Raw genomic sequence first — 19,069 nt, 5'->3', positions numbered from 1 at the left:
CTTGGGGAGGGAAGATTTAGGTGTGTGTGGTGGTTTGAAAGAGGAAAGATGTGCTACAGGATGCTGCTACTAAAAGAATTCCTTGTGTACGGACCAAGAACACAAAGGTGTCCCAAAAACAAAATAATATGGGTCTACGGAGAGCTATACAGTGTGCACTAAGACCTAACTCTTCTTTCCTGCTGCTTCTTTCTCCTCTACCATGCTCTTGTGCTGTCACTAAAAGGGGAGATGAGACAACGTGCAAGCACAAACTCAGCGATTTGCAACATGTGAAGTGCTTGAAGCAGTAATAGCTAGAAACCTACATCAGGTCATGGAGTAAGAAAATTATGTGCAACCTTATCTTGGTTTTTAGTTTATTGTCACCAGAACATATTGCAGGACCAGTAAGCACGTTGGATTTCAGTGTGACAGTGATCAAAGAGAGACCGTCTGACCGATAGAAATTTCCAGAGAGGAAGTCAACCTTGCTTCATAACAAAAATGAACACCTCTCTCTCTCTCTCTCTCTCTCTCTCTCTCTCTCTCTTTCGATCTGTACTGACAATGAGATCAATTCTCATAAAGAAGAGAGAGGATGAGATCACTGCAAATGAACAGCTTGCTTGGTAGGATAGGCTTACTTAATTAATGTGTGGTTGATGAATACTAAAGAAACAAGCAATCAATATATGATCATCATCGTCTTCTCTGGGGTTATACACCAACATGAGTTAGAAACATTCCAAGTACTCCATGAAGCTGTAACTACAAGAAAATTAGATTGTGGAACTATATCTAATGGGAAGCCTTTCTATTGGGATATCTTCGTGAGTGATCATACTCTTCTTGACTAATTAAGGATAAAAGCTCTTAGGTGTCACCCTAATCCACATGCATTAGCTAACATGATGAGGCTTTTAAATCAGTTTGATGCTATCAAAAACAACTATTAGGTTTAAAACGTGTCCTCTCTCTCTCCAAGATGCAACTTTATATAATCATGTGTAAAGTTTTTCTAAACTTTTAGGTACAGTGACAATCAATTTTAATGATGGGATATTTACAATCAATTACTATAAATATATACAATACATTGGTTGAAATTTTGCCAGGATTTAGTATTGTAATTTTTGAGAATTTACTAAATAATTATTATAATTTTATCATCAGTAGGCGTGTTCAAATCGAACCGAACCAAACATTCATCAATGATTTAGTTTTAAAGATTATAAATAGTTTTTTTGGTTTAGTTAACCAATTTGATCTGATCGAATTAATTTTAATTTAAAGGATATTAATCTTATTAAGTTCACTATCCTAAGCCCTTAATTGATTCAAATTGATAAATCAAACTAGTCGAAAGACCCAATTTTACATATAGCATGAATTTAATTTCACAGATCTTATTGTATGACTCAATTGAACCAAAATTCTCAATCGATTTAATTGAATTAAACTAATTCATTTAAAAATACATATATTTTTTTAATTACGTAAAATTATAAACTGATTAACTTGAATTGGTTTGATTAGATAAATCTAAATCGATTTTAATTCAGACTATTTACTTTAATTGAATCAAATCGAAAAAAAGACTCTATTTGAACACCATTAGATTGATGCCAGTGGTGAATCAACAAGCAACAATATTGTTAACTAAAAATTAATGTCATGTCTTCGACATGAGGAAATGTGATGATGTGATCAGAACAAATATATCGAATGTAGTGACAAAATCCACGTCTATGTGTTTTGTTATTTCTGAAGCACAGGACAAGTAGCAATTGGAATGCTACTCATGTTGTTATCAACATGTAGAGATGTAGGAGTTATTTGAGGAAAACTCAATTAAAAGTGAAGTTGTCAAAGCCAAGTGATTTCAGAATAAACATATGACATAGCTTCTGTAGAAGATTTAGATACTGTTTCCTATTTTTGCATTTTCCTTGAACAAGAAGAGTATCACAAAGATACATACATCAACCTATTGTAGATCGACAAGAATTTTGACACCCTATCCAATCATTATAAGCTTGGAGGTTATGAGAAAACCCAACCTTGTAAAATAATCGACCATTAGAAGTCCCAAATAACTAATGAATTGTCCTTTTTAACTATTGTCATATGTAAATATCTAGGTTGATGCATGAATTGACTCATTAGGTTTACAACATAAGAAATATCTTGTCGAGTACTTATCAAATAAATCAAGATTTTGATAAGTTGCTGGTGTATAGTATGTCTTCCTTATCCTTAGAGGTGCTTTTTGGAGCTCACGTGAAAGGATGAAATCATGCGAGTATACCCATCGTCAAAAATAGATAATTCCTCGTGAGTGTACGGGCCACACCAATAGCTGATCGACTAAATTATCCCTTATCACTGAGCAACTAATGAATTTTCTTTTTTAACTATTGTCATATGTCAATATCTAGGTTGATTCATGAATTGACTTGTTAGATTTACAGCATAAGAAATATCTGATCAAGCACTTATCAAATAAATCAAGCTTTTGATAAATAGTAGGAACAAAGAGTAGTTCTCCTTGTTTTTAGAGTATTTCACATTGATTTCCAATGGAATATTAATTGGAGTTGAATGGTCAAGTCTACCTAAAGCAATCAAATCCTTGATGTATTTATGTTGATTATGAATATATCTTGAGTTGAATGATGAATTTTCAACAAAAATAAAATTTCTTTAGATATGAATATAATGAGCAATAGGGTCATAACAAAAAAAAATCTTTCTGATTGAATGTATATGCAAAAATTGCACATCTTACAAATTATGCAGTCAATTTATTTCTATAAGATGAAGGAAGATATGCATAGCAAGGTCATCCAAAAAAATGTAATTGATTGTAATCAGGATGTTTATTAAATAAATAAAATTATAGAGATTCATTATGAATATTAGGTGACGATAAGCAATTAACTAAATGTGTCAATTTTTCCTCTCTACAATTTTATTTTATTAGAGAGTCGACATGCAAGATATTTAAGAAATGAATCCTTCACTCTAAAAAAAGTTTTGAAATTCATTAGATATTCACCTCAAGATATAAATCTCAAAATTTTAATAGATGTAAAAAATTAATTTGTTTTACGTATGCAAGAAAATTCTAAAAGATATCAAAGACATTAGATTTAAAATATAAAAAAATAGATTCAAGTATGATGACAATAATCATCAATAAAGAAAATAAAATATTTATGACAAGAATTAGAGTTAAAATGTGAGTGTCATGAAACATTTGAATGAATTAGATCAAAATATTTCTAAACATTATTTTGATGGATAGACACTAGAAGAGTTTTGCTATCACTCTCTACTAAAGAAGGGCTAATTATATATTATCTCCCACAATTAGTTATATTTGGTATCTCGATCTTTACTTTTTTAAAAGTTATATTAGGATTCCTGTACATAAATGTGAAATGTTGAAATCTCTATATAGGGTTAAAAAAGTAATTTTATAAGATTAAAAATCAAGAAATAGAGAGGAGTTTTGTTGGAGCAATAGAATTAAATATTTCACTTTCTTTGTAACTTTTGAAAGTATATATATCAAGATATTTAAGATAACTAATTATAGGAGATAATATGTAAATATAAGAATCAAGATATTTAAGGTAACTAATTATATGAGATAATATATAATTAGCTTTCATTTAAATCTCATTACGCAATACCTTTACTATTAGTGTTAACTTTAGATTTTGTGATGGATCTATCTAAATGCCCCCACTAAGTCTTTTCCTTTCACAATCATTCAAGATTGAAACTCCCAAGAAAAATATTTTTTATTTAATTTAATAGGTAAGATTTTTTATTTATTTTTTAGACATTTTAAATACAAACTTAGATGGGCGCTTACTTGAGATGAAACACTGATTTGATTCCACAAGCACAACATTTGCTTGAGATGACGCACTAATTGGAGTCAATCTCTTGATCAAGATTCAAAAACATACATTTTGCACAACCAAAAAAACCACGGCTCCTGCTATGATCCCTTTGCATAACCAAGATAGAAGCTTTGAAGGACAAATCAAATGGATGAAGCACTGATCTCTATGCAAGAATGGATGTCGAGGACAACAAATGTTGTAGATGAGGGCCACATATCTCCTCAGACGTCATATCTCCTTTGGGAGCAAGAAGAGAGAGATCTGATAAAAGGTATTTACAATCAATGCACACCATAATAAATTACAGTTACAACATATTCCAATTATTGGGTGTTTACAATCAATGCACTCGATGACATTAGCAGAATGTTTAAAATTTTGAAATGACAAGAGAAAGAAGAAAACGACATTTTCATATTATCCTTTTGAATTATGATGATAAGATGGATACAAGCTTAAATATTCCGGTAGCAATAAAAGAGAGTAAAGTCGATAAAATGTAATGTTCATTTATTGTCCCTATAGTTTTGCTTGAATCTTATCGAGATTCCAATTATTCACGTCATATGTGGCTTATCTAACTTATAATTTCCATTAATAGAACAAAACTAGTCTTAGAAATAACTAACATCAGCTTACAAGGTTAGTGTTCTTCCATGAATATCACCAAGTTATCATATTCATCCTTCGTCTCTTAGAACTTTAGACAAGTAATACAAACTAAAAAAATCTATCAAGTGCTTGTGATCAAATTTGTTCACATCAATCAAACTTCCTAATATATAGTAATATAGTAGTCATGTGGTCGATACTTCGATATCATATGATTAACACTCAATAATATATGATTGATACGCAATTGACACCTCATGACCAATACCTCAGCATACGGCTAAATAAGTCAAAAGTTATCACATCTCGAGTTCGACATACCACGATCGTAATTAAGAAGAGACGCACTATCATCTCTATAACTGAGCTTATTGCGGAAGTAATATATTCGAAGCCCGCTATAAAAGGGCTTCTTACGTGTATAAGAGACAAATTTTTTTTTCTTTTTGAGAAATATAAATCAGATCCTTCAAACCCTTTACTAACTGAGGAATCATATAAACATTGTCAAAAACATCCTGACGTAGTTTTATAGGTATTCGGCTCGATTCGATTTAGACGATGATGTTGGTTAAAATCATTTTGGGATAAACGTGAGATTGATCCAGATTGGTTCCGAATAAACCTCAAACTCGGACAACCAAATATTGCCTTAAGAGATAGGAATATCGATCATCAAATTAAGATTTTTGATAATATAGAATGAAAAATTGATCTTATCAAAATAATAATAATAATAATAATAAAAGGTAAAAGTTTGGATCATTGTTCTCTAACGTTGGCATTCATATAAGACTTTGGTACATAAATTACATTATTTCTTAAAAAATAGATACTAATTAAAAATAATAATGAGTATAATCGTTCGTATCTGAACTATTTCCCGTCACAGGCAAGAAGATTTATTACAGCCAATCAGTTTGCAATAGTATTTTTCTTATGAAAAATATGAGAAATAAGATAATCGGTGAAATAGCAAAGTAAACTGCGAATGTCCGTACAATCGTCACTATTTTCTACGATGGGAGAGCATGCTCATATGGGACGGCATAGATCCCGAGACATTATTCTGCGAACACACAAGACAAAAATGGCCATCACGATATTGGATAATAATTCGCATGCGTGAAGTTGGATAGACAGCGAGTGATGGGTTTGCGCCGAAGAGGATAAAGGCATAGGGCACGCTGTGGTTAATGTATGAAGTAGACGTACTTGTGTTCTTGAAACAGTATAAGAAGGGCCAATTCATAGTTGAGAGTGGGATAAGAGCTTAGGCCAGAGGCCTCCTCGATGATTGCACTGCTCTCTTCACCGATTACTTCAAATCCTACTTATTTAAACTTTTTTAGATTTTCTTTTTTTGTTAGGGGTGCATTGTCGTGGTCGATATCTTGATAATGACATATCATATGGTTAAAATCTCAGCATCAATTCTTAGGTCTCAAGTAGTAGAACGTTAATTTTATTAGTATTCAAATGTTCTCATGTTTTGAGTTCGATGCACCACGATGATAGTTAAACTCGGGAGAAGAGCATCATATTCTTTATGACTAATATTCACTAAAAAATAATTTATTATGTACTACGATGATTTCAAAATCATCGATTTTGGCTTTGGAATTATCGATATTAGTTTTTCAAAATCAAGAATCGAAACTAAACCACTTATGATCCGTTCTAAAACTAGAACCATTAGTACCAAAGTTGGAATCATCCGTTCTAGTTCGAACAGTTTTAGTTAGGGGTTTAAAGAATCAAAATTTTATTTTTAACTTAAAATAATAATGATAATTTATTTTTAAAATTATTAAAAAAAATTGATGTATAACTCTAATGAGTGTTACAACATAAAAAAATTGATTATTAAAATAAAAAATTATAATAAAATAAATAATGATTATAAGATTTAAACTCAAGTTATTTAGTCTGAAACCAAGTATTTAACCACTATACCACAAGAAATCTATATGTTATATTTTTATTTTTATTATACTTAACCATTTAATCATTATTTTGATTTTATAAAATAAAAATTGAGAACCGAACCACCCGAAAATATTTAACTCATCATTGACTTGGAGAAAAGACTTCAAATCGATTTTCAATTCCAACAATCACTATTTCCAAACTTTAAATTAATTATATGTTTGCTTTCTTCAAATATCAATTTTGCTTCGGTCTTTGGCAAGTTTATATATTCTATATGCTACCTGTTTCGTGCCTACAACTAAAATCCTACTCTTTCTCACATATTTTTCATTGCACCTTATTCCATAATTGAGATACATGTGCAATGTGTGGAAAATTTTATCAGATAATAGAAACCAGAGAAAGTACTTTTATTATTTAAAAATAAGAAATAGTATTTACTTAAGTTTGTCATCGTTACTATATCACCGTTCCCAACATCACACTTGCGCCATCATTCACACTATTACTACTAAATACAATCATTATTAGTATATGGTGCCATGTCGACTATCATTCATCATTTTCACTATATCATTGTCATTATACAGTCATTACCATCATAATTACTACTATTATAAATAAATATTGTTACATAAATCATGATTTCATTATCATAGCTATCATCAATAAAAAAATCATCAAAAATTATAATTTGAATTAGTGATCATGTTCTCAATATTTTTTTTTACAGAGACGAGATAAAATAAAAGAAGATTGTGATTGAGAGTCTAATTTCATCTCTCTTTTCTTCTACTACTCTAATGATCGCTTCCTTATAATTGTTAAATATTCACCAAGATTTTTCAGCAATGTACCGTCACACCTAAATAATCAACCCATTTTAGAAAGGTATTATATTCACAACAAAATCTAATTTAATTCAGGAACTTGAGAGCTGAATGGAGGGGATGTGTGCCTCGTGATGTGTGCCTCGGACAAGCAGTGCAGGGGACCTTTGTGGAATGTGACAAATGAGGTGGAGCTACCAAACGCTACGGTGCCCACCTTATCAGTACGACCATACGTATATTGGATGCATGGTGTTATATTCCACTGATGTTTTTGTACGTGTCGTATGTGAGTCACAAATACACCAATGTGTGGGTTGTATGATACTAGAAGACGAGGTGCAGAGGCCGGACCACCAATTATAGCTACCCCAGATAGGCCTGTCCTTCCCATGTCAAACGTGTTGGGAACGCCATCAGACGTAGACTCTCAAACAATATGTTTCTACTCCTCGCGGACAGCTGAAACCATCATGCGGTAGATGCCTACGCGTGGGTACAGTCACTTTAAGAGGAATGGGTCGAGGTAATATTGGAAGCCGTCTCTCCTCCGAAGTGAGCACCTACGAAGCTCGGTGGAGAATGGCCTTAAAGATGATGGCTGGTTCAAGGGAGGGGACCTCATCGGGCTAATTCCACCCCTCACTTTGCTCCATCCCTATGTCAACATTGATTCAGATGAGGAAAGCCTTGTCTGTGGCAGTGTGTACTACTATGTTGTGCTATCATGTCCAATGGACACAGGCACAAGGCAATAGGGAAGAAGCCGGAGGACCATGCTCCTCAATGGAATCGGCCTCAACCCTCTTCTTGGCTTTTCTCTTTCTTTCTTCCTACACACCTCCACTTGTCTTCTTTTTCTTCCCCACCAGTATTCCGGCAAGGCCAGCAGTCTCTTCATGGTCTTCCTTCCATTTGCCACACTGACAAGGTCCATTGTTTCGGTGGTATATATCATGACCTATATATGCAAGCCAACCATTCTAGTTAAGAAGAGCCAACTGTTACCGATGAAGTCTCCCTGATTCATTTGCCACTGGCACAACCATGCATAGGCTGGACTGAACAAAAGCATGCAGAATAAAATGATTCCAGAATGCAGAAACAAAAAGAAGGTTAGCTGCGCATGCAGCTGCCCATACTTCGTCTCTGCAAACCCCCGAGTGATACCGTTGAGACTTCACTGTTGGGTCGCTTTCCGAACTCATCAGATGCCATCAAGAGAGAGAAAGAGAGAGAGAGTTTTACAGGATTCTAACAGGGGATCGACTCTCTGCATGCATGCATCAGTTCATCTCGTGTTTTATGTTAGGTATATTGGAAGGAAGCACAGATAGCAGCAGCAATAGCTGGTCCTGCTATTGTTCCGTGCAAAAAGGAGAGCTGAGAACAGTAGCTCTTTCCGTGCTGCTGCGGACGTGCTTCCTTGGTTAATTAGCTACTCATTAGATTGACCAAAGGCTTAAGAAAAAGACTACAAAGTGTCTCATCTACAGCCTCAGATCAACGTTATTGTTAGCTGGGGCAAATGATAATAATAGTTAAGAGGAACAGAAAGGTTGCATTGTTCTGTTGTGGACTTTGGAGTCAAACAGCCGGAGACATGTTAATGGGCCGTCACAGTTACATGGTGTGGTGCTGCATCCTCACAGGCCTCGTTCAAATCATTGGGCCGACTGCCGGTGGCTCTAATGGACATCCCTTATTTTATGTTTGACTTCTGATGCTTCGATCCAACAAAATGAGAACATCTAGGATTGTACGACCTTTGTCCCACTAGAATTATTGGTGTCTCATTTTTCGTAGAGATGTTATGATGTCAAATCCGCTTTGAATCCATATCTGAATTATCACATTTTGATTTAATCTTCCACGGAAAGTGAGCTAACTTAATCCATTTACAAGTGCTCATTAGCTTAACCGATAAGGACTTTAATAATGGTGATGCTATGCGATCGATAGGGAAAATATTCGTATCAACATGTGTTCGAAGCATTTTACTTATGTATCGTACTAAACCGTTGTCCGAAACCGCGGCACTTATGTATCGTTATCTAACTTGGGACACGACACGACATTGGGAACGAATACCGTCGCCCGAAACCGCGGCTTCAAATCAGTCTTGCAAACCCCAAACCACTTCCAGAATCTTCTCACCAATTGGTGCGGATAAGATCAAAACGCGACCCTCCACGCGTCCACCCTCATCGAACAAGACAAATCAAAACGATCGGTGATCGAGAGAGATCTGTTCCCGTCGCTACCGCCGTGTCGGTCTCTGTCTTCCCCCGCCCCTCTTCTTCTCTTCCCATCCCAGCAGCGGCGCACACCCGGAAGTATCTGCCCCTCCCCTCCCCATTTGCTTGTCTTGCTCTGAGTTGTGAGAAGAGAATGATACTGGTGGCGATAGTGGCGGAGATGCTGGAGGAGTACACGGCACTGGTGGCGCGGGTGCTCGAACACCTGCTCCGCGACGCGCCCTTCCCCAGGCGGATGCGTTTCCTCATGCTCCGTAGCCTCCCCTTCGCCGCCCCGCCCCTGCCCCTGCCCCTGCCCCTCCCCGCCGCCCGCACACGGTGAATCCGACGCTGTTACGGCTCGGATGACGTGCATCGGCAGCCTCCTTTCCTTTTAGCTTATTAGATGTTGGCTTCTCGCTTTTTCCCCCAATTTAGTTGATATTCTGTATATATGTTTTCCCGAGATTAGAGTTGTTCGTATGAATGTATATATAATTTTATTTTCGCTTTCTATTTAAAAATTTCGGAAAAAGAATATTTTCCATAATTATCGAAGCAAAAAAAAGTGGGTAATTTTTTGTTTTTTTAAAGCAAAAACAAACCATTCCATTTACTCAAAATTAAGATTAAGAATATTTGGAGATTCCACTCCCCAAGCGAAGATGATTTGAGATCTTCTGCTGAAGTTAGCAAACTATGAGTCAAAATAGTGGATTCTCTAAAAATATGATTAAAATTAATTACGTTTACTATTTGGACTAAATCCTAAATATCGATAAGAAGATATTTATTTAAGAGGCCAACGAGGAGGTCGAGAAGATATTTAGCCAACTCCTTGAGGATCAGATAGAAGATATAGTGGGCCCTCAATATGTGGATGTTATCTTTCTTCTTGATCCTTTTCGTTGGTGCCCTCCGCTAGACTCTTCGTTTGATTGTAATCCTATGTTTTTACAACATCTCTAAACCAAGTGGAGGAAGGTTTGTCCGACGAGAATTATTTCGATTGTTTTGAAACAGTGAAAGTGAATTGCCAATTAAACTGAGAAAAGTCTCGCACTATTTGCCAAGTCGGTTGTATAATTCTCACTGTTTTGTTTTTGGTTAGATCGTATGATCTTATTTAATTAGATAAAATATATTATATATTTTATTAGATTTTGATTATAATTTTAATTAATAATTTTTTTTAATTATGATAAGTTATCTAATTAGTTATCTCGGATGTCTCTCTATTATTTAATTATGATAAGTTATTTAATTATGATAAGTTATCTAAGTTATCTAATTAGAGATAATGTTGATGGGGAAATTTCTAATTAGTTATCTCAGACTCTCTCTATTATTCAATTCAATACGTGATGATATTAAAAAAAATTATATATCTTTATTTTTTTTAATTTTTATTTTATTATTTAAAATATTAAGAGAGAGAGAGAGAGACTCGAAAACGAATCTAATTCTTCTTGTGTATTAGTATCATTATAATTTTTAAATCGGATAATAATATATTTACAGATCAGATAATTTTTTTTTAATAACATTAAAAGATATAGACGTTTAAATCTCGATCTATGATTATTTCATTTTAATTTTTGACATTGATATTTTTTCGCATAACAAAAGCATGATTATAGACTTTGATGCTTTTAAATTTTTTTTTATTAATAATAATTTTATTTTTAATTATTGTCATTAAATTATTTAATTTAAATTATTTTTATCATCTTCAAAATAAAAGTGAAGGGAGAATGGGTATAATGAATGTAACTACAAATGTGAAAAATAACGTGTGTGTGTTTGAAAGTGAATGACGTGAGTAATGAATATATATTTTACTTATTTTTTATTTTATTATATATTTAATATTTTTTATTTTATATTGTATATTATATATATTTTTAATGTTCATAAATTTATGTAATGAGAATCATATCGTGATGAGATCATGATAATGAGACATATTCGTCTTTAAACATATATCATAAATAATTTTGATCATATATTACTCGAGAGGGATATCGAGATAATCAGATATACTGATGTACTATATATCTATCCATATGATGGAGGCGGTTGATCTTATAATTGCTTGTATGGAGATACTAGGGATATAGTGCAGATGCTTATTGGAGAATGAGTTCACTGATCAATCAACTTACAAAATGTTGGATGGCTATCGATCCTTATTGTCAAACAACGATTCTGTCGTCCCAATGATATATTTGGTCCTTAGACTTGAGACACCAATGATGTATTATATGAGTACTTCACTCTTTGATGCCAGACTTGTAGGTTTGTAAGTTCCAAATTTAACATAGCCGGTTATCATGAGTAGTAGTCAACCTTACGAGAGCTATTTAGTATCGAAAGAAAATCATCCACTCTTTGTGTCATGAGAAAAATATCTTATGTGTTCTTGCTCATACAAATTCATAATTATGATCATTCTGATCGAAAGAGAAAGAGTTTTTTAGAAAAATTCAATTAGAGCGAGGCTTGAGTTCTACCGCAAGTCATACTTTAATTAATGAGTTATGATGGATCATAAATATCCTATGATTGAAGTGGTGGGCCAATGTACTAATTGAAGATGGCACTTAGGAGTCCAGTGAAAAAGAAATTTTTAAAATTTATTATTGCTTAACATCAGTTTCCATGATTTGAAATTTAATGGTGTTATCTTTATATTTCAGCCTCAAAATTCACCTAACAATCCCCCTTTAGGACCGACATGCTGTGTTTGTTTGTACATAATCAAATAACAATGCACTCTTCCGGTGCTAAGTTTCACGTGTCTTCCTGTTTTTCGTAGTAGCAATCAATAAAAAAAATATAATGAAAAAATGACAAAGTGAAAAATGATTAATGAAGTAGTTAATTAATCTACAATTGAGACTATCATAATAATCTCAAAACCATTTTCTTGGATATTCTCACCATTTTCTTTACGAAGCATAAACATACGTGTCTAGTCATCCATCGAATCAAAATAATTGGCCAAGCCAAATATTGTGTGAGTCAGACAAATTTTAGATATGGGCATTTAAAGTCCTTTCAGAGTCTGCATGGAGTCTTAAGAGACCATCTTTCTTATCACCTTTTTCATGCCATTTCATATTGAAAATTATTTTTGAAGATGTGAACAACTTAATTTGAAGCCTGGGAATTAATGAAAAATAATTCAAAACCTTCTTCTATTTATTTTTCAAATTATTATCAACATATCTTTTATTTACTTTCCATCTAGATACACCACATTTACAACATGATTCATCATTTTCGTTTTTTCAGTACAATATATAATCATTATGTAATCCAACCCCTCATGGTAATACAATATTTATCAATTCGTATAAAATGACTTATTACAACACCTATGGAAATAACATCCTCCGATGCAATTCTTCTATATTTTGTGAAGGTGTTTTATGTTGTTCTTGTGCTACTACTTCTATAGAAAATTATTCATATCGAGTATCATATGATACCCTTTTACATGTGTGGTATTAAAAGATAAGAATATAAATTCAGACTTTAATCTAGATTCTTTATTACAATCCCAAGTAGTGTATGGATATACATTCTTTTTATCTCGAGCTACTCGCTTAAATACAAAATTGTTACAATCCCTTATAGATACTCTTTACAAACTTTTTTATTTTTATTTGTTATCTAACTTTTATTCATACTTCACATCAATAGAAAAAGTGGTGAAAATCCAATGCGTAAGAACTCATTCAAACTAAAGATAACATGAATATCAACATTTATACAACATAGAGATAAAAAATTAATTTTATAAAGATATCTAATAATATGTTTCATGTTTTTTCAACAATTTGAAAAAGGGGTTATATATTTTTCATATATATATATATATATATATATATATATATATATATATATATATATATATATATATATATATATAATTCTATTGATGTAGAGATCCCTTACACTTTATGGCACTATTCAAAAGGTTAGAGTCAAAAATTTTGACAGTATTCATTATAACAATGCCATCAGAAACTCTAAACCCAAAGTACTTTGATCAATGTATCACATAGAATAAAAAATATGATTGAGAATGAATATGATGTGATAACATTCTTGTTTGGTGAGTTATGGCTTGTATATATCCTAAATACTATCATCCCTCTTCCTATCCATACGATATCAAAACATCAAAAATATCATAATAAAAATAATTTCTGTCCAAACACATAAAATCCCTCAAAATATAGAAAAAAAGATGAGGAAGTGAAGAGTTACAATGAATACAACGAATACACTTCCTAATACGTTGTTGTTTTTAATTTCATAACGAGTGTTTGAGTCCTTATATTTATGAAAATGAAGATAAGATATATACTCTTAATCTCTCTCAAAAGGATTCTAACCTATAATTTATATTATCAGAATGCTTTACTCTAATCATCACGGATCTAATGTCAAATATATTTGGTTTAAGATAATCGAGAAATCATTATCGTTCGATAATTTAATTGAAAATTATAAAAATAATAATCGAGATATCATGATTACACGAATCTCGAGATGGTGATGGAGGCTCTGATAGATGCACCTGAACATATTCCTCTTCTTGCTTAGCAACAAAGGAACTCACCGGTGGATATTATTCTCGAGGCAGTAGTAGTGCTTCGAGAATCCAGTGAATTCGTCTTTATCTAAAGAGAGAGTGAGGGAGCATCACTTTGGCATTTATTCCATGCAATTCTGGCCAAGCATGACTCAGTTATTTAGAGCGAAGAAGACAGCATGATCGAAGGAAATGGAAGATGGACAGTGGTCGTCTCTCCTCTCTCCTAGTCGGAAAAGAAAGATGCAGTGTACTTGGTTTGATTCTCTCTCGAACTTTTGAGTAGACACAATGTGAAGTACGATTCATCATCGTCACATATTCTCTTGTGGTAGGGCTGTAAAGACCGCAGAGGAGTCGGCCACAATTGGCCACTTCGAGAGAGAGATCTCTTCTTTCTACATCTGCCAATTAGATTCGGATATGAGATCGTAGCTTGAATAATCCCTTTAGTTATCGAAGATAAGATTTTGGGATCAATGAAATAAATTCACAAGAATTACATCATTTCATTACCAATAGATTGATTGTATATTCTTTCTCGTAATTTTGAAGAATTGTTTCTCAAATTTGAATCTATCATATGGTCAAGCAAAAGTCTTGAGCTGATTGAGTAGAACAGTACTGGATCAGGTTGCTTGACTGCTACACTTCAGTGTCCTCAAAGTTCCGGACGATTAGAATATGTTTGTCTGGCTGCAGCTGCAGGGGGAAGCAAAGTGTTATATTCGCTTCAATACATTAGAGATTAAAAAAGGCATAAAACAGTATCCTAAGCATAATCATATTATTATTATCATTACTAAAATATTTAATATCATAATTTAAAATTAAATAATAATAGTCGTTAAGGTCTATATAAATAATTAGGAGAGTTACTCTTATATTCGTCTTAATAAAAAAATTTATTGGACTTTTTTTTTATTGAATGATAACATTAATTTATGTAATTAAATATGACTATATAATCTAATATCTTATATTTTTTTCGATATGCTAAATTATTTATGGAACGTAAGTAGCAAGAGAACTTGGCATGCGCAGGGAACCAAAGAATATTAGTATATTACGGAGGAGATGGAATATAATATGATGTGATGTCGGGATGCCTTGAGCTTGCTCTCATTTAAATCTATCCCTGATGTGCTTCCTTTAAAATCCACAACCCTGTAAGCCATGGCAGCATCTCTAGCGACGGCACTGCACTCCTTTCTGTCCACCATTTACCCTTTCCGCTACCAGAGAAGCCACCCTAAGAGTTACAGCAACACATACTACTATAACAGCACGAGTAGCGGCAGCAGCACTCACTCCTACTTCGACGGGAACCTTTACACCGGGAAGATGACCAAGGGAAAGCCTCTTTCCTTGCAGGTTCTCTTTCTTCCCATGAGAAACAACTCCCTCCACCCCCCCCCCCCCCCCCTCTCTCTCTCTCTCTCTTTCACACACACACACACACACACGCAAACACAAACATGATAATTTAGAAGGGGAAAGGCTATAGCTTTTGTTGAAGAAAATATGATAATTGAGAACAACTTTTGCTGCATGGATACTATTTGTAAGAATCTACCAAGAAATCTCCTACCTACAAGAATATTTTGATTATTTTCCTGTAGTTTGATGCGAGAATTTTGGGTTTACTCGCTTGATTCTTCGAAGATGGATTCTGTCTCGTTAATGGCGAGTTTGTTCCTTGGCTTCTTTACCCACCGTGTCTCTGTTCTCATAGCGTTAAGAATGGTGCACCGTTGTTACCATCATCTCACGCACAAGTCAACAAGGGAATCAGCTTGTGCTGTCCTTGCACCACTATCAAAGATGAATCAGAGAATCTTTAAATCTTATCTTCTTAGTAACCATGTCATTATCTTTATTAAACAAATTGAGAATCAAAGATCATAAAAACTTGTCACGGACAACCTTCTTCTTGAGGGCCAAAAATCCCTGTCGCAGGTATTGAGTACAGTTTCTACTCTCTCTTCTGCAGACGGTGGAGCTCAAAGTGAGGATGTGCTGCACAGGTTGCGAGCGGGTTGTCAAACAAGCTCTTCTAAAGCTCAGAGGTGATTGTTGTGTTTGGACCAATGGGGTTCCAAAGGCCTTAGCTAAGTTTGCTAACAAATGGGAGCTTTTCGTGCATGGTAGGTGTCGATTCAGTGGAGGTGGACTTGGAGCTGGAGAAGGTGACGGTGACGGGGTACGTTGACCGGAACAAGGTGCTCAAGGAGGTTCGCCGGAGCGGCAAAAAGGCGGAGTTCTGGCCCAACCCGGACCTCCCGCTCCACTTCACCACGGCGAAGGACTACTTCCACGACGAGGAGTCGTTCCGCGACAGCTACAACTACTGGAGGCACGGCTACAACGGGGACAAGCACGGCCGTCTCCCCGTAACGCATAGGGGCGAGGACGCTGTCAGCAACATGTTCAACGACGATGACGTCAACGCATGCAGCGTCATGTGAAGGTGGGAGACAGACGACGCTGGTGCATGTACATGTTGTGAAAGGAAGGGTGGTTGTACAATAAGTATGTGTTTGTGGAACTACTGTGGACTGCTTTCCCAGTGTTGGGAATAATACGGCTTAAGGCTTAAGCTTGCTTCGGTTTGACTTGCCAACGCCCATCGTACTACTACTATTGACTCATACACGGAATCGGTCAAGGGATCATAATTCCACATCCAACAATTCCATTAAGAGGCTACAGGAGAAGCGGCCCATTACACAGATCAGGGCCCAATGGGCATTTCAAGTCCTGCAGGAAGACTGCTTCGTTTCGGCATCTGAAGTCGCTATTGATGACGTGGCTCACAATTGAGGGACGGAGCGCCACGTCACCAACTCATGCTTTTAACACGCACCTTAGGAAACCCTAACATATCCACAGCCGACCAGAGATCGAGAGAGAGAGAGAGCACCGCCGCGATGGGCCGCGTTCGGACGAAGACGGTGAAGAAGTCCTCACGGCAGGTGATCGAGCGATACTACTCGCGGATGACGCTCGACTTCCACACGAACAAGAAGATTCTGGAGGAGGTGGCGATCATCCCTTCGAAGCGCCTCCGCAACAAGATCGCCGGATTCTCCACTCACCTCATGCGCCGGATCCAGCGTGGCCCCGTTCGCGGCATCTCCCTCAAGCTCCAAGAGGAGGAGCGCGAGCGCCGCATGGACTTCGTCCCCGACGAGTCCGCCATCAAGGTGGACCAGATTGTGGTCGACAAGGAGACCATAGACATGCTCGGCACCCTCGGCATGGCTGACCTCCCCGGTGTCGAGAAGCAGCCCGATGCGCCGGCGGGGACTGGGTACCCGACCCGCCCTGGTGGGTACGGCGGCCGCAGGATCTGAGACGGTAGCAATCTTTAGCTGGTGTCACTTTTTTTTATGTGTTTGCTTCAATCGATGGAAAGTTAGTCTTTTGATCGATATTTTGGTTACTTTGGATGTTCGGTACCGTTGGAGTCTTCAATAATTTGGACTATTTAATGTTCCTTTAATTAGTTGATGGTAGTAATGTTCTAGTCTTTATGATGATTGTCTAATCTATCCCATATATCAAATGATTCACCATTATCTACATAGATGTTCCCCCCTGTTCTATCTGCAAGGCTTTGAAAGATCGGTACTTGTTGACATCTGAAGGAAATATAGGAGCCTATTATGCTAAATGCATAGTTTTAATTTTAGTAAAAGAAAAAACGTGATTAAAGTAGCCAATGTACATGACATATATCATTTATTCTTAGTTTCAATTTCCAGCTATTGGTCCATGGTTGATGAGCTCTGGAAATTCCATAAGTCATTGAAGTCTCACAAGATACTTGATGTGATGACATGTCTAATAAATAATAACTTCAATAATAGCATTTGTTATTTGTCATGTGATATGGTGTTATATATAGTTAGTAGTCAAATGAAATTGATTTTACTAGTTAGGTTATCAAAATTGTTTTAAATTTCTTTCATAATGAATGAAAGCATTAAGAATAAAGCATTAAGCATGACATTAAATATTTAATATTTCATGAAACATAATGTATTGGGGCCTTTTGTCTAACATATATATAAGCATATGGTTATCCATCAAGATATAGACATTCTTGATGATTCAAAAGGCATAGACTTCAAGATACTAATTGTTTGTGAGTGTATCAACCCAAGGAGTAGTTCTGGTTTTGGTGTGTGCATCCGAAGATTGTTCTTGGACAATTATGATTGAAGGTAATTTTATATTTCGTTGTATATTTAATACATGAATTTTTTTGCTAGCATTAGCGGCATCAGAACATGCGTCATCCATGCTGTTCAAGACAAAGTATAAATTTGAGATGTTTCTTTGATGGAATTGATTTAATTGCTTCGTTTATGAATTTTATTCAAACGGGTATTCCCTTATAGTTTTTATGTTCTTGTTTCACAACCAATTTGTCATGTTTATATTTTTTGCTTTCAACCATTATAATTGTAATATAATGGGTTTAAATATTTTGATGGTTGACTTTTTGGTTAATGAGATAATCTTCTTCAACATATTGTAGTTGATTTTCATTATATGACTTGTAATTGACAAGTTTTTTTTTTTTACAATTTAAAGTTGTACTTTGCTACATGTGTTTTGATTCTCTTAAGAGGCTTATGTGGCTTATTGTGCATGTATGTGCGATACGTGATTTCAGTTATTTCTTGTATTATGCATCAACATGAGGATTGTTGATGAGATTATTATGAGATGTCATATAAGGTTTCAATATTTGTAATTTAGGAGTAGCCACAACATCCTAAGTCATAATATAATATTGGTTGATTGATAGTCACATCTATTGTAAAGTAATTATTTTAAAATGATTATAAAAGGTTATATGACATTAAGTAAGATTATAATGGACTTGTGATAGGATAAGCACTTGGTCCTAATGGTTTAATCGTCATAAGATGGTAACTTGAG

The 19,069-nt window shown here is 34.8% G+C and overlaps 3 protein-coding genes across 3 annotated transcripts; all 3 read left to right on the top strand.

Moving 5' to 3' along the window:
* Positions 1–9,514: 9,514 nt before the first annotated feature.
* LOC103970250 (uncharacterized) lies at positions 9,515–10,026 on the top strand. Its single transcript, XM_009383954.3, has one exon. It carries the CDS (start codon positions 9,665–9,667, stop codon positions 9,851–9,853), a length of 189 nt encoding a protein of 62 aa, XP_009382229.1. The 5' UTR covers positions 9,515–9,664; the 3' UTR covers positions 9,854–10,026.
* A 5,257-nt stretch (positions 10,027–15,283) lies between these two features.
* Positions 15,284–16,724, top strand: LOC135627732 (heavy metal-associated isoprenylated plant protein 44-like). The gene is made up of 3 exons (XM_065133940.1): positions 15,284–15,490; positions 16,110–16,185; positions 16,268–16,724. Exons 1-3 carry the CDS (start codon positions 15,293–15,295, stop codon positions 16,582–16,584), a joined length of 591 nt encoding a protein of 196 aa, XP_064990012.1. The 5' UTR covers positions 15,284–15,292; the 3' UTR covers positions 16,585–16,724.
* A 273-nt stretch (positions 16,725–16,997) lies between these two features.
* LOC135627733 (small ribosomal subunit protein eS17-like) lies at positions 16,998–17,652 on the top strand. The gene has a single exon (XM_065133941.1). The coding sequence runs from the start codon at positions 17,047–17,049 to the stop codon at positions 17,470–17,472; it is 426 nt and encodes a 141-aa protein (XP_064990013.1). The 5' UTR covers positions 16,998–17,046; the 3' UTR covers positions 17,473–17,652.
* Positions 17,653–19,069: the final 1,417 nt, after the last annotated feature.

Source organism: Musa acuminata, chromosome BXJ2-11 (genome assembly GCF_036884655.1).
Source record: "Musa acuminata AAA Group cultivar baxijiao chromosome BXJ2-11, Cavendish_Baxijiao_AAA, whole genome shotgun sequence".
Classification (NCBI taxonomy): domain Eukaryota; kingdom Viridiplantae; phylum Streptophyta; class Magnoliopsida; order Zingiberales; family Musaceae; genus Musa; species Musa acuminata.
The sequence above is the reverse complement of the archived record's forward strand: the minus strand, read 5'-3'. Positions and strand labels throughout refer to the sequence as shown.

Excerpts from the sequence above, each read along its gene's own strand:
- LOC135627732 (XM_065133940.1), top strand. The coding sequence starts at position 15,293 with ATGGCAGCATCTCTAGCGACGGCACTGCACTCCTTTCTGTCCACCATT. Across the intron at positions 15,491-16,109 it reads GAAAGCCTCTTTCCTTGCAG|ACGGTGGAGCTCAAAGTGAG; the intron begins GTTCTCTTTCTT and ends TCTCTTCTGCAG. Across the intron at positions 16,186-16,267 it reads AGCTCTTCTAAAGCTCAGAG|GTGTCGATTCAGTGGAGGTG; the intron begins GTGATTGTTGTG and ends CGTGCATGGTAG.
- LOC103970250 (XM_009383954.3), top strand. The coding sequence starts at position 9,665 with ATGATACTGGTGGCGATAGTGGCGGAGATGCTGGAGGAGTACACGGCA.
- LOC135627733 (XM_065133941.1), top strand. The coding sequence starts at position 17,047 with ATGGGCCGCGTTCGGACGAAGACGGTGAAGAAGTCCTCACGGCAGGTG.